This window comes from Eschscholzia californica, unplaced genomic scaffold (genome assembly GCF_041429995.1).
Source record: "Eschscholzia californica isolate CP2 unplaced genomic scaffold, dmEscCali1.0.p SCAF_5, whole genome shotgun sequence".
NCBI classification, from domain to species: domain Eukaryota; kingdom Viridiplantae; phylum Streptophyta; class Magnoliopsida; order Ranunculales; family Papaveraceae; genus Eschscholzia; species Eschscholzia californica.
The window spans coordinates 997,992-1,023,761 of record NW_028238472.1 but is presented as its reverse complement, the minus strand read 5'-3'; the positions used below and the strand labels follow the sequence as shown (position 1 = coordinate 1,023,761).

Genomic DNA, 25,770 nt, shown 5'->3' with positions numbered 1-25,770 from the left:
CCATCCAAGTTCAAGATGTTCTCAATTGAAGGTGGAAAGAAAAGATGGGTTAGATTGATGCAATATATTTTAGCATATCCAATCGGACAGAATCTAGACAAAATAAAGCTCCAAAAATGTGGCAAATCATTGGCCATTAAATTTTGTCATATATACAATCTCAAATCATGGAAATCCAATGGTTCATATTAAGCCACATCTATCAAACTTCTCCCATATAAAACCCCATCCTCTGTTCTAGAAATTTCAGGACATATCCTGCAAATTGCTAGAGTTTAGAAAGAGAAAGAATTTGTAGTTCTACAGAGAGAGAGAGAGAGAGAGAGAGAGAGAGAGATGTCAGGACCTCAGTGTTGTGAGAATCCACCAGTCTTGAGTTCAAGTTCTGGTAATGGTTCTGTTCAAGAACTTGGTGGTCTTGATACCTATGTGACTGGTTCATTGGACTCCAAGAAAACAATCCTTCTGGTTTCTGACATTTTTGGTGATTACCCATTGACCCAACTTTTATTTTCTCCCATTTGTTGAATCTCTGCTTTTAATTTCATTCATCATCTGTTAATTTCTCAATCTATATTGTACCCATTTGTTCTTTATGAAAGATTCCACTCATTTTGATGGATTTGGGATTTGGTTATGTTAGTAGGCAATTTTACCTTTTTTTCTTGATGATTTTCCTTGTAGATATTGAATATTTCATGAACATTTGGCATTTGTTGTTAGATCAAAATTTGATTAGGTTTTGATTATTATGTATTTGATTGTGATTATTTGTTTTAATTTGTTGCTGTTGTTATGTTAATTTTTTTATTCTTGATTTTGTTTTTGCAGGATATGAAGCACCAAATTTGAGGTAAGCCCTCACTTTTTGTTTCTGATTTTAATTTATATCTACAAACTTGGGTTTTCGATCTTAATGTGGTGTCTGTGTGTGGGAATATATTATGCGGAAATGCTTGGTTCACAGAAACATTGACGAATTTTATGTCGAAATGATGTGACAACTTCCCCTTGAAAGTATGACCGAATCTCGGCCGTTAAAAGATGAACACCGATAAGCAGTTAGGATAGACCAATCACCAGTCTACTCGAGCAACTCAAGTGTCGGCTTGGACTAGGGGTAGAGCTCGCCACAGTCTCTGGTCTAACCGCCGAGACAGTTTTACGGTTGAATCTTTGAACTTTTGTGGCATATTCGAATAACTAGATTAGGTTAGTGCGGTGCATATAATATTATAAGTGTTCAAGATCAACCTATATACCCGATCAAGTCGTGGTTTTGCTTGGACTCAGTGGTAGCTCGACACGCTCTCAGGTCTTACCCTCGAGCCAGTTTTATGTTTGAATCTTTACACTATTGGGGCTTATTCGAGTAACTAGATTAGTATGGTGTTATAATATTATAAGCACTCAAGATCAACCTATATACCCGATCAAGTTGTGGGTTCGCTTGGACTCAGTGGTCGCTCGACTAGATCTCAGGTCTAAACCTGAACCCTTGAGTCAGTTTTATCAACTTTTATGTTTCAAACTTTGATATATCGGAGCTTATTCGAATATATATGTATAACAAGACACACACATAAGATTTTGGTGAATATCCGGCCTAAATACGGCTAATTTTTAAGGCTATCATCTCTGTTATGTCGAAGGTCTTAGTTTTTCTGATATCCTCCCTATTATGCTTTGAAGGAAGCTGGCAGACAAACTTGCAGCTTCTGGGTTCTATGTTGTAGTTCCTGATTTCCTTCACGGAGATCCATATGCACCTGAAAATGCTGACAGGCCACTACCAATCTGGATTAAAGATCACGGAACGGTTAGTATTCTGTCGTTTCGAATGTTTAGACAGATTCATCCAGACTATAGTTATGGTGTAGAGTGTTTTGTTCTTAAGATATAGAACACTTTTGTAGGATAAGGGAGCTGAAGAAGCTAAACTAGTTATCGAAGCTCTAAAAAGCAAAGGGATTACTGCTATTGGAGCTGCTGGCTTTTGTTGGGGCGGTAAGATTACGGAAAAATATCACGACATCTTTGTTCAATTGCTTTTTTTCTTCGAAAACTGAAAATGAATAAAATGTTGTTTTTCAGCGAAGGTGGTCGGATACTTAGGGAAGTCTGATGACTTGAAAGCTGTTGTGATGCTTCATCCTTCGTTTGTTACTGTCGATGACATCAAGGGTACGAATCATTTCACGTTGGAGTTTCATACCTTGTTTCCAAATTATAAGCTTTATATTTTCCTCGTTCTTTTAAGGTTGTGTTTTATGGACTCCATTCCCATGGAATACAATTCGTTGCTATCAAACACAACCGAATAAGTTAATTATTACCAAAGAAATATGATCTTCGACTTAATAAGTAATAAACCACGTGTTCTTTTCACAGAGGTTAAAGTCCCAATCTCTATACTTGGAGCCGAGATTGACAAAATGTCTCCACCAGAACTAGTGAAACAATTCGAAGACGTTTTGTCTTCTAAACCCGAGGTAAGATATTCTTTCCCTTCAAGGTCTCTCTGTATTTGTGATTTTTCTTCAAGAGGTAAACGTAGGATTCTAGTCGGAGTAAGATAAATATTTGATTTCCCATACGTAGGTTGATTCGTTCGTGAAGATATTTCCTGGTGTTTCACACGGATGGACTGTTAGATACAATGTTGAAGATGAAGCTGCTGTTAAGCCCGCTGAAGAAGCCCACGACGACTTGTTAGCATGGTTCACCAAACATGTGAAATGAACTATGATTTCTGTAATAGTTATCTCTCAATAAATGATCATTATTGGTTTGAAAGTACTCTTTAATGTTATAATGCTGGAGTGAACAATAAAGTAAACTGATATTACTCTGTTATGTTATAATTTTTATTAAAATGTTTTCACTTATATATTTGCCTATTTGAAGGATGTGGTTTTTCTCGTTCGTCCGAGTCGTGCTTGATCCATTGGCTGTCATACTTGAAGGTGCACTCGGAGGCATGTGGACTTGTCGAGACGTATATTATAACAAATCACTAAAAGTGGCTTCAATAACTGTAGCTAAAAGTATCATTTGAAGATTTGCGAAAGTACCTAAAATGTTGCTAAATACAACTCTAAAAGTGTCACGAAGAGAACCACGAAGAGAACCTCTTAAAGTATCGTTGAAAGAGTTGTTGAGAGTACCACCAAAACGTCGTTAATCATTTCTCTAAATGCTTTGCTAAAAGCATCTCTAAATGTGTTGCTCGAAGTAAGGCTAAACCCGTTAACAAAAATCTGTACCGTGATAGAAGCATCCCAAAAACCTTCGACAATCTCTTATTGATGACTTAGGAGTTAGGACTGCTGCCATGTCATGGGGAAATCCTCGTTGTTGTCTACACGTTCCAACAACATGTCTAGTTTCTCCTCGACTGCCACCGTCCTCGACTCCGTGGAAGTCTCGGTCTGCCGACTTCTCTGGCACAGACTTGCCCCCCTTGGCCTTAGCAGGACTCCTTTCCTTCCTGGCAATCTCTTGTGGCATGTTCTCGATCTCATTCGACATGGTTCCGACGTGGCTCTGATACCAACTGTCACGGGATAAAATTTTGCCTCTGACTTTAGCACCGTGCGACACTCATCTTAGTTTTCTTCCTAAGTACAATTCTAAGCCTTTCTATTGAATGCGTAGAGTAACCTAGACTTAACTAGGCTATCAAACACCAAGTATGCTCCAGGAGAGCTTAGCTCCAAGAATGCTCAAAACTGTTACAAAGAGCTAAGCTCTTTTGCTTATGAACTCAAAGTTATCGTGGGCACACTTCCCAAGTCACTATACTCTTTAGCTCTAATGCTTGAATCCTCACTTGGATGCTTACAAATGAAGGGGGTGACCCTATTTATACCACTTCCCTTACAAAATCGACGGACACAATCGCACTATATGGCATCGCTCTAATGGCTAGGAACAATGTAGAGATTTCTAAGGAAATCTCTAGGTGCTCCATCATATTCTAGAGAATTCTCTCCAAAATATCTCCAAGTATCTTTAGAGAACTCCATTGAGCTGGGCCAACAAGTATGGACCATGGAACCTTTCAACTACGCTAAATATTGTTGTGAGACTTTGAACCATTTTTAGGATAAGGCAACCTTAGGAACCATATATTGAAGCTCTAAAAACTCAAGGGATCTCCTCTTATGCAGTTGTGGGATTTTGTTGGGGTGGTAAGAGTTTTCTCCCTCTTCTTTCTCACTAGTATGCAACCATGGGCGCAGCTGCTAGTACACTACCAATTGATGGTTCCTTTTAGAAAGAGTGGAAGACCTAACGAGTAGACTTCTTTTTCGGATCTGTACTAGTCGAAGTCTATGTCCATTGGAGTAGCTTATATAAACTAGCTCTTATATATAAAAAATTATTCGTTCCGTCCATGACCAAGGGCCCGTGGTTAAGCATAAGATTTTTTTTCTTTCTTCCCTTGTTTGAATGATTTGAGTAAGATCTACATTTTTGAACTCTTATAGGAAAAGTAATTGTGCCACTAGCTCAGTATGACGATCTAGTTAAAGCTGTCGTCTTGCTACATCCTGCAATGGTCACAGACTCACAGTTGATGATATTAAGGGTAGGACTCGATTTCAATATATACATGGTTTTAGTTTTCTATCTTTTGATAAAACCCGCCTAAACAATCAAGTATGATCTCGGTGTTAACATGTACTTCTTCGAGGCATATATACGTATTTTGTTACAGAGGTCAAGGTCCCCATTTTATCTCGGTGTATAATACTGCGATGTATCTCGATCAGAAAAAGGGTAATGCTACACATATTTATTTCACAACTTCAACTTCAAATCTAAGATTGTCGTTTATCAATAAACTTCTACAAATGAATGTTGTAAGTCGAAAATCATCAAAGTTAGATCCTATCTCGATTAGAAAGAAAATCACATGTTTATCAGTTTAATAAGGTGGATTCTTTAGGACATCCTAAAAATATTTGGAGAATAAAGAAAGGATTGACTGAGGGGGAATATTTGGTTAGCCCAACAATTCACTTGATTTTTACTAGCCCCATAATTTTCTTCTTCACCTCTCCTCCACACCACAACTTTCAACGACCACCAAAATTTCCAACCACGGCCCGCCTCTCTCACTCGCTTACTCTCTCTCCCCCTCTCTCAGTTTCTTGGTAGACTTCTCAATCTCTCACTAGATCTTTCTTGTGCCCTCTCATTGTCTATTTTTCTCTCTGTAGATATCTCTCTCTCGTTGTCGTTCTCTCTTGTTGTCTACCTCTGTAGACCTCTCTCTTTGAGTGTCTCCCTCTCCTTTTATGTCTCTCTCTCCCTCTCTATATATGTGGTTTTCTCAGACTTTGTGGCCAATCGGGCACGAGAGATTCGTGGTTGGTCGAGTAACCACGAAAGCCCCCGAGGAGGATTTTGCTAGAAACTCTGCTCGAAGTCTGGTTTCAACGAAGAAACACTTACTTTTGGCAGACTTATGTGTGTGTGGGGGAGAGAGAGAGAGAGAGAGAGAGAGAGAGAGAGAGAGAGAGAGAGAGAGAGAGAGAGAGAGAGAGAGAGTGAGTGAGAGCAAGACATTAATCGAGAGAGATCGCGACAAAGAGACTGAGAGAGAGGCAGAGACAGTGAAAAAGCGAGAGAGAAGAAGAGAGAACAAGAGAAAAAGAAACACGGGGGGGGGGGGGGGGGGGGGGGTGAAGATTACGTAGCAAAAAAACAAAAACTTAATTTTAGATCCGAAATATCCCCGTACCCAGGTCAAATCTTGGTGACTAAAATCTTTGTGCGGCGTTTTGTCTATATACTGTAGTTTTTTTTTTTTGTTGAGGGTCTATATACTATAGTTGAAGGTGGAAATAAAACATGGGTTAGATTGATGCAGTTCTTTTAGGCCAGCGCTTTGGGGAAAGCAAAATAGTTTTCGGGGTGTGAGGACTTGGTCAATTTTGTTTGACAATTTTATTTAGGGGGAAAGCAAATTAACTTCTCCACCTCAGCTCTCTCTCTCTCCACCTCACTTCTCTCTCTCTGCCACCTCATCGTCTTCACCGGTGAAGGTCGCCGACCGGCCAATTTCCGGCCGGTGACCTTCAACCATAAAAAAAAAAAAATTTCCTTCTCCTCTCTCTCTAGATCTGATCTAGAGAGAGGAGACCTCCATTGAAGGTTTGTTGGGACCTCCAATGGAGGTCTCCTCTCTCTCTAGATCAGATTTAGAGAGAGAAGGAAAAAAAAAATTTATGGTTGAAGGTCGCCGACCGGAAATTGGCCGGCCGGCGACCTTCACCGGTGAAGACGATGAGGTGGCGAATACATGAGGTGTTAGAAAATATTCCCCATAAAATATATTTCCCCGGAAAATTTTCAAAATTTTATATATTTCCTTTAAAATTTCACACCTCCAAAACTATTTAGCTTTCCCCAAAGCGCTGGCCTTCTTTTAGCATATCCAATCGGACAGAATCCCGACATTAAAATTTGTATTATATACAATCTAAAATCTTGGGAATCCAATGGTTCATATTAAGTCACATCTATATATATATATATCATTTTCCAAATAAAATGGCATCCTCTGTTTTCTTAGGGCAAGTCCAATGTGGGGCTCGGGCTCCCAATTTTGGGAGCCCCTGAATTTTGGGAGCCCCGGGGCTTTCTTCAATTCCAACGTCGGGCTCCCAACCGGGGCTCCCAAATCAATATATTATACGTGTGCGAAGTATGTGTGCGAAATTTTGATTTTAAATTTCGACTATAAATTATTAGATTTCGACTATGAATTAAAATGTGATATTATTCGAGAGAGATAATTTCAAAAAGATAAACACAAAAAAAAACACAAAAATAAAAATTAGAGAAAAATACTTAAAAAAGTAGTATTTAAAATAATAAGAATATTAAAAAAAAATTAGTTAAAAAAAATTTAAAAAAATTAAAAAAAAATAAAATAAGGTGGCCGTTGGAGCTCCCAACGGCCATATTTTGGGGGCTGGGAGCCCGGGAGCATGGGGCTCCCAGCCCCACCGGGAGCCTAGCCCCGGGGCTCCCGGGTTGGAGGCTGGGGGCTGGGGGCTGGGGCTCCCAAATTTGAGCCCCAGCCCCCACCACATTGGAGTTGCTCTGAGACATCTCCTGCAAATTGGCAAGAGTTTAGAGAGAGAGAAAAATTGAGTTTCTAGAGAGAGAGAAAAAAATTGAGTTTCTAGAGAGAGAGAGAGAGATGTCAGGACCTCAGTGTTGTGAGAATCCACCAGTCCTTAGTTCAAGTTCTGGTAATGGTTCTGTTCAAGAACTTGGTGGTCTTAGTACCTATGTGACTGGTTCATTTGTCTCCAAGAAATCAATTCTACTGATTTCTGATGTTTTTGGTGATTACCCAACTTTTATTTTCTCCCGCCTTTATTCAATCTTTGCTTCTTATTTCATTCATCATCTGTTAATTACTCAATCTTTGGTGATTACCCGTTTCCTCTTTATGAAAGATTCCACTCATTTTGATGGATTTAGATTTGCTTATGTTAGTAGGCAATTTTACCCTTTTTTCTTCTTGAAGATTTTCCTTGTTGATGTTGAATATTCTAAGATGGGTATTTGTTGTTATTAGAAAATTTGATTAGGGTTTTGATGATTATGTATTGGATTATGATTATCAACTTTGTCTTAATTTATTGTTGTCATGTTAATTTTTTGTTAATTCTTAATCTTATTTACTTGATAAAGTTTGGTTATGTTAGTAGGCAATTTTACCCTTTTTTTCTTGATGATTTACCTTGTTGATTAAGTACTCTAAGATGGGTATTTGTTTTTAAATGAAAATTTGATTAGGGTTTTGATGATTATGTATTGGATTATTATTAAACTTTGCCTTAATTTGTTGTTGTTATGTTAATTATCCCCTTAATTAAGTGATCTATTTTTGCAGGATATGAAGCACCAAATTTGAGGTAAGCCCTCACTTTTTTATTTCTGAGTTTAATCTATATCTTGAACCTGGACTGACGACGTTCGAAATGATGCGACAAGTTCCTTTTGAAAGTTTGACTGAATCTCATGTCAAACTTTGAATCCTCAAGTCAATTTTATCAACTTTTATATTTAAAACTTTGAATTATCGAAGCTTATTTGAATATATATATATATATATGCACACACACACACACAAGATTTTGGTGAATATGGGTAATTTTTAAGGGTATCATCCCTATTATGCTATGAAGGAAGCTGGCAGACAAAATTGCAGCTTCTGGGTTCTATGTCGTAGTGCCTGATTTCCTTCATGGAGATCCATATGCATCTGAAAATGCCGACAGGCCATTAGTAATCTGGATAAAAGATCACGGAACGGTTAGTATTGTTTATTTCTGTTTAATGTTTCGTCAAATTCATCCAGGCTATAGTTATTGTGAGGAATGTTCCGTTCTTAAGATGAGATGATGTTGTAGGATAAGGGAGCTGAAGAAGCTAAACTAGTTATCGAAGCTCTAAAAAGCAAAGGGATTACTGCTATTGGAGCTGCTGGCTTTTGTTGGGGTGGTAAGATTACGGAAAAATTTCACGACATCTTTTTTCAATTGGTTCTCTTCCTCGAAACTGAAAATGAATACGGTGTTGTTTTTGAAAAAAACTTCAGCGAAGGTGGTCGGACACTTAGGGAAGTCTGATGACTTGAAAGCTGTCGTAATGCTTCATCCTTCGTTTGTTACTGTCGATGACATCAAAGGTACAAATCATTTCACTTCAGAGTTTAATACCTTATTTCCACATTATAAGCTTTACTGCTTTATATTTTCCTCGTTCTTTTAAGGTTGTGTTTTATAGTCTCCATTCTTGTGGAACTAGACGAGTTCCATTAATTTGGTTAGCTTTTTAAGCAATTCGAATCACTTCCATGGAACTCGTGGAAAGGAACACGCTCCCATGGAATACAATTCGTTGCTATCAAACACAACCGAATAAGTTAATTATTACCTAAGAAATATGATCTTCGACTTAATAAGTAATAAACCACGTGTTATTTTCACAGAGATTAAAGTCCCAATCTCTATACTTGGAGCCGAGATTGACAAAATGTCTCCACCAGAACTCGTGAAACAATTCGAAGACGTTTTGTCTTCTAAACCCGAGGTAAATATTCTTTCGCTTCAAGGTCTTTGTGATTTTTCTTCAAGAGGGAACCATAGGATTCTAGTCGGAGTAAGATAAATATTTGATTTCCCATACGTAGGTTGATTCGTTCGTGAAGATATTTCCTGGCGTTTCACACGGATGGACTGTTAGATACAATGTTGAAGATGAAGCTGCTGTTAAGCCCGCGGAAGAAGCCCACGACGACTTGTTAGCATGGTTCACCAAACATGTGAAGTGAGCTAAGATTTCTCAATAAATGATCATTATTGATTTGAAAGTACTCTGTTATGTTATAATGCTGGAGTGAACAATAAAGTAAACTGATATTACTCTGTTATGTTATAATTTTTATTAAAATGTTTTCACTTATATATTTGCCTATTTGATGGATGTGGTTTTTCTCCTTCGGCCGTGTCGTGCTTGATCCATTGGCGGTCATACTTGAAGGCCCACTCGGAGGCCCGTGGACTTGTGGACATGTACATTATAACAAATGGCTAAAAGTGCCTTCAATAACTGTAGCCAAAAGTAACATTTGAAGAGTTGCGAAAGTACCTAAAATGCTGGCAAGGATATATTAAAGCGTAGCTAAATACAACTCTAAAACTGTCACTAAGAGAACCTCTGAAAGTATCGTTGAAAGAGTTGTTGAGAGTACCACCAAATTGTCGTTAAGCATTTCTCTAAATGCTTTACTAAAAGCATCTCTAATTGTGTTGCTGGAAGTAAGGCTAAAACCGTTAATAAAAATCTGTACGCGTGATAGAAGCATCCAAAAACGTCCCTAGAAGCATCCTTCAAGCGTCGCTAGGAGCAACGCAAAAGCGTCACTTAAAGCACATTTGGAACGTTGCAAAGAGTTTCTTTAAAACTGACACATAATCTATAAATAAATGTTGCTAAAATCACATATGAAAGCGTCGCTACAGAATTCCTCTGGGAGTGCCTTTTGCTCAAAAAAAAAATCTACAAGGTCCGAGAAAATATTAGTCTTGCAAATGCTTGTATGAAAATTTAGTCCAAAATATTGCTCAAAATCTATCCGTCCTCTAAAACACTACGCTTTTTTTACCAAAAGACCACGTTTCTTGATTCGGTTCAAAACCGTCGCAATTTCAATTCCAAGATATCGTGTGAACCACACGATTCTGACAAAGTAAAGAATCAGGATGAATCTGGAACAAACTATTGGTCCAAATTAGGTTCCCTTCCTCTTCTTCTTTTATCCCAAATCAGAATTAGGGCAACATTTCTGCTTTGAGAAGAATCGGAAAAAAGGGTAAATTTTCTGTTTTGTTGAAGATTTGATGCTCAATTAAGGACATAACCAGTTCAGAAACTAGAATTAGGGTTTTCTGAACTGGGTTTCAATTGAAAAAAATGGTCGAGCTTTGTTTAATGGCATCTTCTTCAACTTTCCCTCATGGGGTTTTTCACCCAGAACAGGGTATCCATCACAGGAATTGGAAGGTAATAATAGACCCTAATTTTAGTTTCTGGATTTATGATCTGTAATTACTTTGATTTGTTCATCTGGGTTGTTTTATTTATTCATGATTTGAATTGAGCATCATTGAATTTAGATGTTTATGTTGTTTGGTATGTTCAATTCAATCATTTATTCTTGTTTCTGAATTAGGGCAAACACAAATTAGAAATTTTGCCTAAAATTGTCTATTTTATTGATTTTAGGTACTAGGTTTGTAGAATTACAGTAGTCGAATACGAATTAGGGTTGATTTTTTTTTCGCGATGTTCACAAGCAATTTACTCTCATAATCTCATTCATTAAGTGGTATTTCTTTATATGGTTCAGGAATTCCAATCATTTACCCCTAGTCTTGGAACAAGTTTGAAGATGGTAAGGCCAGATTGCCTGAAATTTAAGTCGGATCATCTAACCGATCCATGGAAACCCATTGGACGATTATCGGATTCTAATCAGTTTAGCGCACTTGATCTAGCAATCGAGGAACCTGGCGTTATTGATGTTCAAGGTGTGTGAAAAATAATGATTGACGTTTGTAGTCATCGTGAGTAGCTTAGGTAGGGTTTGTTTTTTTCCTAAGTCAAATTTGAATTTTGATTCGAGGTTCAAATTGACTAGAGTCAGATTTCAGAATGTTTGTTTTCGTCTGACTCGTCTAAATGTCTGATTTGGGGTCCATTTGAATCAGACGAGTCAGATTCTAACCAGTTCAGCAAGGTTGATCTAGCAATGCAGGAAACTGCAGTTATTGGTTTTCGAGGTTTTGTAGTTGTTCTTATGAGAAGTACCCTAACCGAATGGGAAGATTCTCATATTGAAGCTTTAATAACGTAGATTTTGGGTCTTTATCTGAAAAGCCTGATATTATCGTTCTTTTTATCGGCAGGTAGTCAAGCTGATTCTGTACTCCATAGGTACGAGATTCCCAAACAACACGGCGAGTTCTTCATATCTAGATCTAGTGAAGAAGAGGGAGAAAAAATAGAATTTTCTTTATTGACTGAGCCCATGGGGCTTCAAACTTTGGCGATGCGCATGAATCCACAGCCATTAGTTCCGATGAACGATGAAGTTTGCCTTTATGAATCTCAACCTTCCCTTATCTATCCTTCAAACAACTTTTTCGCCCCAAAATCTCTCTTGGATTTTGTAGGGGATCTATCGAGCAACTCAAGACTTATTATGCACCCAGATGGAAGAGTATTGTTTACAGGGACTGGGGTTGAGATGAAGGATCTAATTTCTATCATTTCGGAATATCACCTTTTTAGTAACTCAACTAAGAAAGCGAAAGAACCGATGTTGGTTCCTTACTTCGATAGGTATGAATCTTCGTACCCTTTCTCTAAATATAAATTGAAGGCATATAGTGAACTAGGAAGTATCAACTCATTTTAGAAATGTGACATTATCATCATTTTATTGCACAGAAAGAAGATCGGTCAAGCACGGAAAAAAGGTTTTGAGTCTTCTTTGAAGCTTGAAGCTGTGACAATTGCTCCTGCTAAGAGGTATTCTCTCTCAACCTAATTCACTTTATCACTCCAGATCAGGGGAGGGGTGATTTATAATCGATTGGACCGATGGTTATTACCCAATAGTAGTGTACTGTTTTGTCTACTCGTAAGATCAGACGAGAATACCCTTACTTCCGGCCATGGTGTATTGGTGTGTTATAGGTTAATCCCACCATTCTTTTAGAAACACTCAATGGTCGATGACAGATGTTTTAACCTACCTACTGACCCATGATTTAGTGAACTAGGTCTCAAACAGCACAGTTTAAGCTGCTGGAATTTTTCATAGGAAATAACAGAGCATTCCCACTGCAAACTATATAACATTAAGACCTACGAGTATTATCTTTGTGCTCAAATATCATAACTTGAGTTTGTGCTCATCGAATCGTCTTAGGGACATCCGTTTTATTTTGTCGATGTTAAACATCTCATTTCTTTGCGGATATGATGTTCCAGCCCCAAGAAGTCTAAGCTAAAGCAGTCACTAACAAAGAAAACCAGTAGGAAAGCAGGAAAAGAGAGTGATATACATCGAAGAAGCAATGTCCATGCTTGTGAGAGCCTTCTATCTCTGATTCTAGGAAGAAGACAGGGAAAAATACCAATACTCTCACTAAAAAAATCCGGGCCAGAACTACCTCAGTTACTGACCCAATTCTCAGCCACCATTGCCGGAACGGGTCTTGCTGTTGTTTTCACTGTTCTCTGTAACGTTTCTAGTGGAAGGGTACCCTTCTGCACGTCGAAGATGATGAGTACAGGATTTGGGTTCGGGCTTGTTTGGCTCTCGTGGGCTGTGAACAAACTACGAGATAGTATCATCTACATCGGTAAGAACCAAAACAAGTTGGGCCTGAAAGAGGAAGAGATGATGAAAAGGGTAGACACGAGTTTGAACGAAATTTTCTTCAGAGCAGCGACATTAGTGGCTGTTGCAGTTCTGAAGTTCGCGTGAAGAGAACTAGAGAAGGTGAGACAATCCAAAGCAAGATCGACAGATGATGTGTGTTTTAGTAATCTGTGTTTCAGAGTTTAAAGAAGAGAAGATAGAACTTCCGAAACATGAGAGTTTGTAATAAGGTTTTAACACCATTAACCTTGTGTATATGGAAACAAGTAAATTTTTGTTCAATGGGCCATGAACTTCAAATTATTCATGTATATTGGACCTAGAATCTTAATCAGGGTAAAAGTTAAGGTCTAAATTGATAGCTTAAGGATAAGAACGGCATGTAAAATGGAATTCTCCCAAGTTAGGCAAATAAAGTATAAAAACAGATTAAGGTTGTTGTGATTAGTGGTGGGTATTGCCAAGTGAACTAGGATAATTACAGATTTGTTGTTAAGCTAATCAAAATTAGTAGAAAGTAGAAAACAACTCAAAAAAGTTTCTAGTCTTTTATACCTTTTAGTTGGAGCAAAAGTGACTTTTTTGCTTGTTTAGTCCATTAAGTTACTCCAAAAGAACAGGTGAGAGAAGCTTGCACATTTTGTGTTCTTCAAACTTTAAAGACAAGTAGACAGAGAGAGAGAGAGAGAAAAGCAAACACAACATAAAACAACAAAAATGCTAAACAATCTGAAATTCAGGGCGGGTCCGAAAAGTGATGTGGCCAGCTTTAATTGATCAGGCTGTGACGAGAAATAAAAGTCTGACTAATTGGGGCCGAACTACGGGCCAAAACATGCTTAATTTTGGGCCCCAATACTGGTCTAAAAAGTGATGAGGCCGGCCCCAATTTGTTAAACCACTGAGGAGTGAGAGAAATGATCTGACCAATTTGGGTCTGCCATGTCACCTCTTGGCACGTGGTCGGCCCCAAATTTCGGGCTCTTTAGCACTACTTAAAAACATAACTTGTTAAGAAATGACAATAAAAGTAATCCGTTACTCTTCATATTCATACCATTAACGTGCTCCTAAAGCTCATTAACTTCCACATATTTATCATCACTTTTCTTCATTCGTATATCAATACAAAAATCTCATAATAACCCATTCATCTTCTTATCTAAAAACACAACTAAATCCTTCCTAAATTCTTAATACCCACTTCTCATATTCTCTCACTTTGTTCTTAATATTCAAGTTCTTTCTAAACTAAGCAAGCTCTCTACCCATGGAGGACGAACGAGTCGTTCGAGTACAAATCGATGAACAAAGACAGTCTAGTGATAACTATGGTCCTTCTACAACTTTTGAACCTCAAAGAGAATCTCAATATCAAGTTGAGGAAAGAGAAAGTACCAATAATGCAGATACTGTAAAAAGATCGATAGCTCGTGCACCAGAGAAGAAACTTACATTATTTGCTCTTCGTCTAGCTATTCTAGAAAAAATGGCAAGTGGGTTAGGAACACTTGGGTTCATATGGGCTACTGTTGTTCTTCTTGGTGGGTTCGCCATTACTCTTGAAAAAACTGATTTTTGGTTCATTACTACTATACTACTAATCGAAGGAGCTCGAATCTTTAGTAGAAGTCATGAACTTGAATGGCAACATCAAGCTACTTGGTCATTTACAGATGCAGGAAGGTATAGCTTTCGGGCCTTGAAATCAAGCTCTCATTTACTTGTTCGGGGTTTTAAGGCGATATTGAAGCCCGTAATGACAATCGGGCCGAAAAATCACCATGATAGACAAGTTACAAAGACTACCCATAGAGGTGAGTTCGTCGATAAGAATGTTAAGAAATTTTTATCACGAAATCGAACTTGGGAAACATCAGATGTTCCTTTACTTCCTTATGCAAAATGGGTATTTCTTTCGAAAAATATTAGTAAGTTGTTATATTGGCTTCAACTATTATCGGCTTCTGCTTGTGTTTCATTATCGTTGGTTAGGCTAATTCAACAAGATTTTGGTGAAATAAGTAAAGGAGATTCTGATAAACGAAATCGAAAATCTGCTTTAAATATTTTCTATTCTTTGGCATTAGCAGAAGCTATGTTGTTTCTATTAGAGAAAGCATATTGGGAATGGAAAGTCATTTACTATAAACTATTAGAAGAAGTTAATAGAGACTGCGATTTCGGCCCATCGGGCTTAGTTTCGGTTCGAAGGTTCTTCTATGATTCATACTCTAAATGTGTTAATGGAAGTATCTTTGATGGTCTGAAAATGGATCTTGTTTCTTTTGCCATTGAGCTTTTGGGTTCTGATTCGTTTGATGAGCAGCTTACAGGAGCTAGAATTCTTCGCAAATTTGCGAAAAATGAGAGGTTTTCGGATGACACATTACAGAAGATTGGGATCTCTATATATGTCATGGAGAGATTAGTAGAGATGTTGAATTGGAAAGACCCTGAAGAAGAAGAGATACGAAAATCGGCTGCTGAAATCTTGTCAATCTTAGCAGGAAAGAAGCAAAACTCGCTTCGGGTTGCTGGCATACCCGGTGCAATGGAATCAATATCGTCATTGCTCCATACTCGACAAAGCCCAACGGGCCTACCCGGCGAAATATTTCAGAAACACATTCTCCTTGATCAAGCAAACTATGAGTTCTCTGCTTTTAACAACTTGGGTCTTCATATCTTAAAGAAACTCGCTCGGGATCATGATAACTGCGGAAAGATCGGGAACACAAGAGGACTACTACCGAAAATTGTTGACTTCACTCACACGGGTGAGAGGTTTCTAAGAGGCGGTCGTGTAACAGAATCTCAAATTATAACAGTAAAACGATCGTTACAACTAATGAAGATGCTTTCTAGCACAACGGGCTCAACGGGTAAACTTCTCCGTCGAGAAATATCGGAGATTGTCTTCACAATTAGTAATATCAGAGACATTTTACGGTATGGCGAAAACTACCCATTACTTCAAAAACTAGGAATTGAGATCTTAACTAGTTTGGCATTGGAAGAAGATGCAACAGAGAGGATTGGCAGTACTGGTGGACTTCTCAATGAACTATTCAAGATTTTCTTGAAACAAGATTTGCAAGAAAATAGGGTTTCTGTGGGAGTTGCAGCTGGAGAAGCATTAGCAATGCTAGTTTTCGATAGCGAAGAAAACTGTCGAAGGACCTTGAAACTAGGAGTTGTTGAGAAGCTTGTTGAAGCATTGATAGATAAGTTACTTTGCGTAGATTCGGGGAGAATTCTAAGGAATTTATGTTCTTATAGTTCATCTGATTGCTACTTCAAGTTAAGAGAAATCACTTCTGCTGCACCATATGTAAGTTTCTTCGATTCCCTTTTGACTTCCTTGAATAGTTAACAGGAAGAAGATTACTAGTTGTGGTTGGCAGCCCGAAATGGCCCGTCGCGAGTCGTTTAGACCGCCACTAACCGACTTGTCTAAGGCGCGTGATGTGCCTGGCATGGGCTTGATACACCCAACTTGTAATTCGACCAAATAGCCACTATTTTTAGTTGTTTTATCGTTCCTTAGGTTGGTGAAGAACACGACCCATCTAAACACGGATCATGACTTGCATGAGGCTTGTGACAGGCACGCCAAACCTGTATAGAGAGCGTTTGAGTGTTTGACCACCCCTTCTAATCGTTGTACCGTTCCTCCCATTAGCACTGAGTATGACTCTTTTTAACACTGACATTGTCTTGCCTGAGGCTCGGGAGACGCCAGGCACGCCCAACCCTGTATAGAGGGTGTTTGACCAAGTGACTCATGTTTCTAGTCGTTCTGTCCTGTCTCGTGTTGACGCTGAATACGATTCATTTAACGCATAGACCTTGACAAAACTTGGCTACTGACACGCTAGGCACTCGCCCGGCTCCATCGAAGTGTAACTAGAGTATTTGACCAAAATGAATATCTCATAACCACGCTGAATTCCTTTCTTTTCTTTTGGCAGGTACTTGAGAAAATTATGTCAGAAGAAAACAAACTACAAGAAGTAATGCTTGGATTAGCATCACAGATCTTCAAATTCATGACACCAATAGAAACAAGAATAATGTTTGAACAAACTGAAGTAAGGGAAATTGAATTAGCAAAGAAACTAGTTCAGATTCTAAAAAACAACAAGTACCCACCAATCAAAGTACCAAGAATTAGAAGATATACAATTGAAGTTGTGATTTGGATGATGAGAGAGGAGGATAAAAGCAGTGAGATATTTAGACAACTAGGGTTGGAAAGGGAACTCGAAAATGTTACAGAAACTACTTCAGAGCTTGAGAGTTATAATGTTTTCTCTGGTACTATTGGATTGAGTAGACATAAGAAGACTATTCACTCACTTGTTGAAATTGCTCTTCAACTTCTTGGTGATGTATGAAGAAATTAGAGAACGATCTATCTATCTATCTATCTATATATGTAGAGAGAGATGTGTGACTTTTTTTTTCCTTTTGATTTGTTCATGTACAAATTAATAAATGGCCTCTTTTTGTAATCTTTGTTACTAAAGTTTTCCATTCTTCATTCTTCTCAATACCTATAGCCGGAGCCTGTTATCTAGTTGTTGAGGCATTTCTGAAATGTCCAGGTGCTCTTGGAGGTGCTATGCATTAAGACTTGACAGTGTCTCTGTATACATACATACCTATTTGGCAAGAATGCGTTCGTCAGAGTCCTCGCTCGTTTCAAAGCCTGATGAAATCTCACACAAGGATTGCATATGTACGTGGTCTGACTTCAAATCCTGATGAAATCTCACAAAAAAGGATTGCATACAATGTGGTTCATAAGAGATTAACATCATCTAAGGAAGACAAAGATAGGTTTATGTTCTCAATAGTTGGGATACCTAAAATAATTTCAAGGTTCAAGTATCCACCACAGAAAAATCTGTCAGATGTTTGATGGCATCGAACAACATTTTTTTTTCTTATTATAGATACAGATGATAAAAAGTCTAGAAAGATCAAGATCGAGAAAAATATGCGTAGACAATAATCAATCTTTTGATACTAATTCAAAATTTCACAGCACCAATAACACTAATGTAAGAATGCTCAAAATGAACATGTAGTATGGACTAACAAATCGTTACGTTTCGTTAAGAAATCGAACGTTCAACCTCTGTTCTTTTTATCCTTTTTTCAGATGAGCCAAGGAAGAAGAGTACTTATGGCCATTAATGGAGCAGATTAGCTGATCACTTTTGAAACAACTCCGGCACCGACCGTTCTACCTCCTTCTCTCAACGCAAATCTTTGTCCTGTTAAACAATTTACAGATGAAATATCAAGAATCTTCATACTATAAAACAACCAAAATTGAGTTGCTTAAACTTAAAAAGATCAAAACAACGCCTCTCGCATCATGAAGAACGTAGCGAAATGCGATACTTGGTGTGAATTGCAGAATCCTGGGAAACGAGGTTTTGAACGCAAGTTGCGCCTGAAACCGTCAGGCCGAGCCACATCAATCAAGAGGTGGGGAGGCAACTCGGTGTGTGACAACCAGGCTGGCGTGCCCTCGGCCTGACGGCCTCAGGCGCAACTTGAGTGCGATGTTCTAGTTTATTTGACGCATTCGAGATTGGTACACGTACCTGCTTCAAGTGGAACAGCTGATATGAGCTCAAATACTGCAGTAACATTATCACCCGGCATAACCATCTTAACATCTTCAGGTAATTCTACCTTTCCTGTGATATCAGCAGTTCTCAGGTAAAACTGAGGCCTGTAATTTGAGAAGAAAGCTGTATGTCGTCCACCTTCATCCTTTGTAAGTACGTATATTTCGGCTTCGAATCTTTTGTATGTTTTTAGACTCCCAGGCTTTGATACCACCTATTAACAATAAAATGTTTAACACATTGGCGGAGGAATAAACAAATATCGAGCAGACAATTTAGTTTCGATGGAAGCATTACATGGAAGCCGAAGCCAAACTAGAAGATAGAGAACTGCATGTATTTGTACATGTGCATGTGAGTATGTGAGAGAGAGAGAGATGTCCACACGCGTCCGGAATTAATAGACGGGTTTCATGTTCGGGCTTGACCTTTTCCGCTCAACGCCCAATCCCGGCACACTGAGGATAGCAGGTCAGGCGGCGGGGCAGGCGCAACTTATCCTGGGGTTCCAGATAGCTCATTTTCTTTCGTGTTTCAGACAGTCCAGTCCGAGTTTCGAGTTTTTGGACTATACTCCCAGCCCTACATGTGTATGTGAAAGAGAAAGAGAAGGAAAACCCAGTTACTCACTTGTCCTCGCTGTACATCATCACGCTTTAAACCACGTAGAAGAAGTCCCACATTGTCCCCAGCCTATAAATGATACACTTCAATAATTAGATAGCCACTTTAACATAATCAACTTGAATGTGTTATGATATGTGTTTTCTTACTTCCCCATGATCGAGGATCTTCTTGAACATTTCTACACCAGTCACAGTACTCTTTAAAGGAGCACCACTCTGCAGAAAATAGACAGCAAAATTGGCACCAAAGATAAGTAAATCAGCATTGCATCTACTAGTTTCACAAAAGGCCATCTATCGAAGGACTGAGAATATTAAGGCACAAAGCATACGATTTCAAAGTTGATCCACTCATGAATCTTATCTTAAGGTGAGAGTGTGAAGTGAGATCCTGTTTTACATTTGAATAAATGCAAATTTAAGAAGTCCAAGAATTCGGAAAGAAAACCCACTACTAAAAGATTGCAAAACCGACTAACCAAGAGATATTGACAAGACAAGAGTACACGACTTTCATGAGAAAAAGGAATAATGAAGGTGCAAAAGTGACATTGTAAGGATATCCACTAGGAGATTGCTGGAGTCTATAACTCGGAATTAAACCCATGGTTTTGACCCCTAGTCGAGTCGGGCTGTTGCCGACTCCCGGCTACTTGGGGATTACTCGGGTATTAACCTTCATAGTAACATTGCATGATTTGCATCATTAAATAATTATGACGATATAAACGAACACTTGAATTTACCAAATTACCTGTGTTAATCCCAATATCTCAATATCTTCTCCAGTTTTAATAGTCCCTTGCTCAATACGACCAGTGACAACGGTTCCACGTCCCTTAAATACAGAACAAAGAACAATAAAATATATGACATTAGGTGCTGATTTCCAGATAATCATTCGCTGATGGCTCCCCATAAGCATTAGTTTCATGGGGAAATAACAATCAGAGCAATGTTAGTGATGATAATGCCCTTTTCACTGAAGACCTGAATTTGACAATAAAGCTGGTGTTTTTTCCGAAGACAGTGCGAAAATCCTTTATTTATAGAGAAAAAGAATCTATAAAAAGAGATTACAAGACCGAGGAGTCTGTGGTCAACCTAAAGCAGAGCAAAACAGCATTCCAACTAAAGATTATTAAGTTGAAAAGACACATCTAATCTTAAACTCTAATCCATCTGGAGCACCCCTTAGTCATGAGATAGTTAATCCTGTGGAATTAACCTCATATTGGGGTCCATCAGACTGAGGTTAGCAAGCAAAGCTTTTTAACTTTTCAGACAAGGAAGTTTAAGTCTGGTGTATATTTTTTTTCTGGCGAAAGGAAAATCTTTATCGGTAAAAAATTGATCCTCAAAAAAATTCCCTTTAATAGTTGTATCTGTATTCTGTAAGCGTGTAACTCATCACTTATCTTCGACTATTGTTTTACTCAGTTATTACTCACCAGGTAGAGATGATATATATGAATTACTTATTATTACCTGAATTGAGAAAACATCTTCAATTGGCATCAGGAAGGGTTTGTCAAGTTGGCGTACAGGGTCAGGGATGTATTCATCCACAGCATCCATCAACTTCAGAATCGCCTTTTTCCCTATTTCCTCATTTGTCCCCTGTAAAGCAGAGAGAGCCGAACCACGAATGATTGGAATGTCATCCCCAGGGAACTTGTAGAAGCTAAGCAGCTCTGTCATAAAAAGAGAATAACTTCCATGAGCTGCAAAAATAACAAAAGTAAATACTATGCATTTAAGTGAAAATCTTGGCATACCACGCAATTCCATCTCCACAAGTTCCAGCAACTCTGGATCGTCAACAGCATCAACCTTGTTCAAAAAGCAGACGAGTGACGGCACACCAACCTGTATGATGCGAAGTCAAGATACAACATTGCACTTAGGACTAAGAGGGCGTAATAGGGTGTACGAGATAAAATCGTATGGAATCATCATATCCCAATGCTTGGGAGTGGGCATCCTTTGGTAAAGAAACAAGGTAACAATGCTAGGACCATTAAAACCTCGACTTATTTCAAAACCGTACAAACAAGGATGCTCGGTAATTCTTTTCCATATGGTACTTGTACCTCAGATTTACATAACTAAATCTAAACGCACCGAAATGAGTCAATACATTCGCCTAAGCTCAAAAGTTAAACATAGCCATGGGACAACAGCCATCATCTTTTGTGGTTCCACGGTCTTCCACCATGAAAATTGCTAAACTTAAAAAGAATAAAACTTATAAAGTGCAGTTCTATCAAATTTATAACATGGTGATATCTTGGTTCTTTAGAAGTTTTTCATAATACTCACCTGGCGCGCAAGTAGAATATGTTCCTTAGTCTGGGGCATGGGTCCATCAGGAGCTGATACTACAAGAATACCTCCATCCATTTGGGCAGCTCCAGTAATCATGTTCTGTAATCCAATAACATAGAGATAAGTCACTCACACACGTTTCCATAACGAATTTTTTTTATGTATACAAACTACACTGCTTCAAAATGAAATCATTTCTGGAGTCCATTTAAAGAAAAATACTGCTTCTGGTACCACTACCCATAACAGTGTAAACTTTCATGCGATCCAATTAGAGAGCAAGCAATTAAGAACTCAGGATTCCGCGCCAAAGTTTATTATAAACACATTCACATTTAGATTCTTTAATGTAATCGGGAGCCTGCAAGAAACTAAGTAGATTATGTTTTTCTTTGCTTCATATATAGATTCATCAACCTCAATCATGGGAAATTGTGTATAACTAGCATTTATCTTATTCACGCCAGCGAACAATCTTAAATCCCACCTTCACGTAGTCAGCATGTCCTGGACAATCCACATGAGCATAATGTCGCTTAGCAGTCTCGTATTCTACATGGGCCTGCAACTCGTAAAATACAGTAAGCTCAGCTAGATCCACAAAGTATATTTTATATTTTTATGAACTCCATACAATTTAGTACATAACGTAATGATACCAGAACATGAAAAAACTAGATGATATCCTAACCGTTGCAATGGTGATTCCTCTCTTTTTCTCTTCGGGAGCCTTGTCGATCTCATCAAAAGCAACAGCTTTAGCTTTGCCTTCTTCTGCGAGAACCTGATAATAAGAACATTCATATACTGGATAAGACGCGAGAAGTAGAAGTCTAAAATTCATTAAGCGAGGAATATACTAATTAGAACCATAAACTCAAAACAACTCAATGTTTATGGAAAACCCAAAAGAGATAACAAATTCATCTGCAAACTAAAATACACACCCTTGTAATTGCAGCAGTGAGTGTAGTTTTCCCATGATCAACATGTCCGATAGTTCCGACATTAACGTGAGGTTTCCTATAGCGAAAAAAATGTCAATAACAAAATTTCAGATAATAATTAGAATGCCATACAACCCAAGTCAAACTTAACTGAAACAATTCAAAAGAATTAACAAATATGAATAATGGTTAACAAAAATTATACAAATGTAGCTCACTAAAAGAAGATTATCAAATGAAATTATTAGTTCCCAAAACCCTAATTACTCAAGAAATGTAGTTTATAAAGGTCTTTCCTTTTTGAATGGGTAATTCATAGTGACCTAAAACTAAATAAACCCAGAATCAAGATTAAACATCCAACAGATCTAAAGACATATAGATTCATATAACAAACCCTAAACCCTATCAACCAAAAAACTTCAATTAAGAAAAGAAAAGATTGGATTTTGATTCATTCAAGAGAAGCCCAGACATGGAGAAGTAAATAAACCCTAAAAAAACAAACTCAATTAAGTAAATTTATAGTTACGTTCGTGTAAAGGTAGCCATTGATCTCCACCATGGACAGACATCTGAGACTAGTTCTTTTCTAGGAAGTGATTCAGAGATGTAGAAATTAGTTAATACAGCTCCACGACATAATGGAGAGGATATGGATAGTAGACGTTTGGAATTAGGGTTTCTAAGAGCAACTGAAGCCATTGAAGAGAGCAGTGCGAGTGACGAAGGAAATGGCAGCGAGAGAGATATAAACGGTTTTAGGGGTTTTGGCGATCTCTTAAAGGAAGGGTTTTAGTGACTATGGTGGTGTTTGTTTTTTGTTTTCTTTTTTCATTTTGGGATCTACAAATCTAACTAGAAATCTATTCCGAATTGACACGAGTCAGATTTCAAAATGTTTGTTGGTTTGTTTCTTTATGTAAGACAACTCGAGCGGATTTTAAGTCGATTTAAGACTAACATAACAAGCCCAACTTATGCGAGCTAGATTCAGACTGTAAAATTATTAACATTGAGAAGTTTGATAGGTACTAATGACAGAGCAAGTTTGGTCAAATTTTGTAAACTAAGAGTTGAAATGTTTAGAAGTTTTAGAGTTATTGAGTTAAACTAATTATTTTTCACGATTGGGAGTTCAACCAGGTGCATGTCAGGAGTCATCTACATGGTACTACCGTGCAATATCAAACATACACATACACATACAAATTTTTTAATGTGGTCATGTTCACGTCAGGATACAGTTAAAAAAAAATGAAATAATAAGTCCAATTTCCTTTTCATTAAAGTGACTCAAAGGGCATTATTCCATGGAAATAAGAGTTATTTCGTTTGATAGTCATTTATTATTTCGTGGAATTACGAACTCTGTTATTTGGTTGACAACTAACTTCTACGAATATAATAATATTCAATTAAGAGTTTCTAGTTACTCCATATGTAGTCAAAATGACATTTTTTTCTTTTATGTTACCAAAATTACATTTTCGTCCTTATGTTGTTTAAATTACACTTTTACCCTTATCTTTTCATAATTATACTTTTGCACATATGTTGTAAAACTATTTAACTTTGTGTGTCATTTCAATGTGAAAGTGCAGACATGTCATTTTTATAAGATAAAGGTAAGAATGTCATCCAGACCACGTAAGGGTAAAAATGCCACTTTGATTTATATGAGGGTAAAAATGTCATTTTAATGTAAGATGTCAATTTAATATTATAAAAGGGTAAAAATGTAATTTTGGCTATATAAAGCCAAAATGTCGTTTTAACAACTTTATAAACATGTCATTTGGGTAAAATGTCATTTACAACATATATGGAAATAAATATTAGGTTTCAAGTATCCGAATATATTAAAATATTTTTATTTTGATTTTTGACTTTCTACGGAAACTAATTCCTAGGGTGGAGCAAGGAATTAAAAGTGGATTATTTCATGGAAATAGATTCCGTAGGGAATTAAAGCCATGAAATTATACTTCGTAACAAACGGTGGAAATACCTAATTCCATGGAAATTCTTTTATTTCCATGGAAATAGGAGATATCAAACACACCCGAAAGGGTGATGTTTGGAGGAAAAAAATAATATTGTTTCCACCTAAAAACTTATTGCCCCGAAAATTTTACTTATTTTCCCCAAAACACTGCCCTTAAATAATTGAAATTCTGAGAAAAAATAGGGTTGGATGGATTTTATATAAATGTTTCATTTAAGTAATTTCAGAAAAAAAAAAAAAGACGATGAGTAGTGAATTGGTAGATATCATTTATTTGACTTAGGGTCTTCTTCCTCTTAATCATATGGGGCTATTCTCACAACAATCGTGTCAAAAGACTGAAAGCAACGAAGGACAAGATCAATTGTTCATCATCGTTATTGTTATCTATGGAAATGAATGAAAACACAATTAGATTTTGACTTTATAAATTAGACTCTCGTACTCAAAAGAAAAGCACAAAAAAAAGTTCTCTACTTTTCTTCTCCACTTTTCTCTATCAATTTGTCAAGATCAGTAGATCAAGAACGAAGTTTGCTTCCTAAGTTCCTGAATAGAACAGTTGAATCCTAAGAGACTTCGCTCGTATACTGCAAAGTAATACTTAATTCACTGGTAGCAGGGACGTTTTAAGTCATAAGTACAACGAGTAATAGTCGTGCCACTGTTCCACCATCTTCGTATCTTCATCTATTGCAGGTTTGTTATCTCTATTGATTATCTTGTTGGTTCATAACAAAGTCCTTCATTTTATTTACAGTTTACTGTTCAATTTAATATTGTCTTTTAATTGTTGTTTTTTATTACTATTTTGATAACATGAATGACCTTGAGTTCGTACTACCAGTGACATCATAGGAGCCAGATGAACTTCTAAGCTCCGAGTTATCATTTTTCCATTGTTGTCTCGCAAAGGTTGTATCTGCACCATCCTTCTTCGGAAGTACGTCATCTGATATATCCTTTCCCTTGTTCTTGGTCAACTTTCGCAACGCGCGGGAATTATTCTGGCGGCAACCTCAGAACCACTTTTTCCGGTGGGTTCTCTGTTTGCCATATATGGTTCCCTTCATCGGAAATAACCTTTGTTTCCGAGGTGACATGTAAGACTTCCCTTTGAACCATCCGAACTAATTTTTGTTGGCATGAAGTCATTAGATTTGTATTGGACATTTCCCCTAGTGCAGACAACCTCCAAAAGTTTATGAAGATTATAATATAATCCGCA

The 25,770-nt window shown here is 37.6% G+C and overlaps 5 protein-coding genes and 1 pseudogene across 6 annotated transcripts; 5 read left to right on the top strand and 1 right to left on the bottom strand.

The window, feature by feature from the left end:
- Nucleotides 1-258: 258 nt before the first annotated feature.
- LOC147535990 (endo-1,3;1,4-beta-D-glucanase-like) lies at nucleotides 259-9,495 on the top strand. The gene is made up of 8 exons (XM_086641787.1): nucleotides 259-338; nucleotides 7,210-7,367; nucleotides 7,922-7,943; nucleotides 8,217-8,343; nucleotides 8,442-8,532; nucleotides 8,630-8,719; nucleotides 9,023-9,123; nucleotides 9,224-9,495. Exons 2-8 carry the CDS (start codon nucleotides 7,220-7,222, stop codon nucleotides 9,362-9,364), a joined length of 720 nt encoding a protein of 239 aa, XP_086497913.1. The 5' UTR covers nucleotides 259-338; nucleotides 7,210-7,219; the 3' UTR covers nucleotides 9,365-9,495.
- On the top strand, nucleotides 332-2,888 carry LOC147535991 (endo-1,3;1,4-beta-D-glucanase-like). Its single transcript, XM_086641785.1, has 7 exons — nucleotides 332-484; nucleotides 832-853; nucleotides 1,693-1,819; nucleotides 1,917-2,007; nucleotides 2,095-2,184; nucleotides 2,392-2,492; nucleotides 2,602-2,888. The coding sequence occupies exons 1-7, from the start codon at nucleotides 337-339 to the stop codon at nucleotides 2,740-2,742; spliced, it is 720 nt and encodes a 239-aa protein (XP_086497911.1). The 5' UTR covers nucleotides 332-336; the 3' UTR covers nucleotides 2,743-2,888.
- Nucleotides 9,496-10,142: 647 nt separating the features above from the next.
- Nucleotides 10,143-13,263, top strand: LOC147535989 (uncharacterized). 2 transcript variants are annotated; one of them, XM_086641779.1, is made up of 6 exons: nucleotides 10,293-10,596; nucleotides 10,943-11,123; nucleotides 11,304-11,375; nucleotides 11,502-11,937; nucleotides 12,046-12,126; nucleotides 12,592-13,263. In XM_086641779.1, the coding sequence occupies exons 1-6, from the start codon at nucleotides 10,507-10,509 to the stop codon at nucleotides 13,088-13,090; spliced, it is 1,359 nt and encodes a 452-aa protein (XP_086497905.1). In that variant the 5' UTR covers nucleotides 10,293-10,506; the 3' UTR covers nucleotides 13,091-13,263. The 2 variants fall into 2 exon arrangements, with proteins under 2 accessions (XP_086497906.1, XP_086497905.1); XM_086641780.1 differs by lacking the exon at nucleotides 11,304-11,375 and having other exon boundaries at nucleotides 10,143-10,596.
- A 762-nt stretch (nucleotides 13,264-14,025) lies between these two features.
- LOC147535988 (uncharacterized) lies at nucleotides 14,026-17,502 on the top strand. The gene is made up of 2 exons (XM_086641777.1): nucleotides 14,026-16,319; nucleotides 16,960-17,502. The coding sequence occupies exons 1-2, from the start codon at nucleotides 14,256-14,258 to the stop codon at nucleotides 17,383-17,385; spliced, it is 2,490 nt and encodes an 829-aa protein (XP_086497903.1). The 5' UTR covers nucleotides 14,026-14,255; the 3' UTR covers nucleotides 17,386-17,502.
- Nucleotides 17,503-17,981: 479 nt separating this feature from the next.
- Nucleotides 17,982-23,484, bottom strand: LOC147535986 (elongation factor Tu, mitochondrial). The gene is made up of 12 exons (XM_086641781.1): nucleotides 23,067-23,484; nucleotides 22,535-22,610; nucleotides 22,279-22,371; nucleotides 22,075-22,149; nucleotides 21,582-21,686; nucleotides 21,038-21,128; nucleotides 20,748-20,953; nucleotides 20,014-20,097; nucleotides 19,407-19,475; nucleotides 19,264-19,326; nucleotides 18,607-18,847; nucleotides 17,982-18,270 (listed from the first exon to the last, which is right to left on the bottom strand). Exons 1-12 carry the CDS (start codon nucleotides 23,237-23,239, stop codon nucleotides 18,200-18,202), a joined length of 1,347 nt encoding a protein of 448 aa, XP_086497907.1. The 5' UTR covers nucleotides 23,240-23,484; the 3' UTR covers nucleotides 17,982-18,199.
- Nucleotides 18,341-18,474, top strand: LOC147535987 (5.8S ribosomal RNA; annotated as a pseudogene).
- Nucleotides 23,485-25,770: the final 2,286 nt, after the last annotated feature.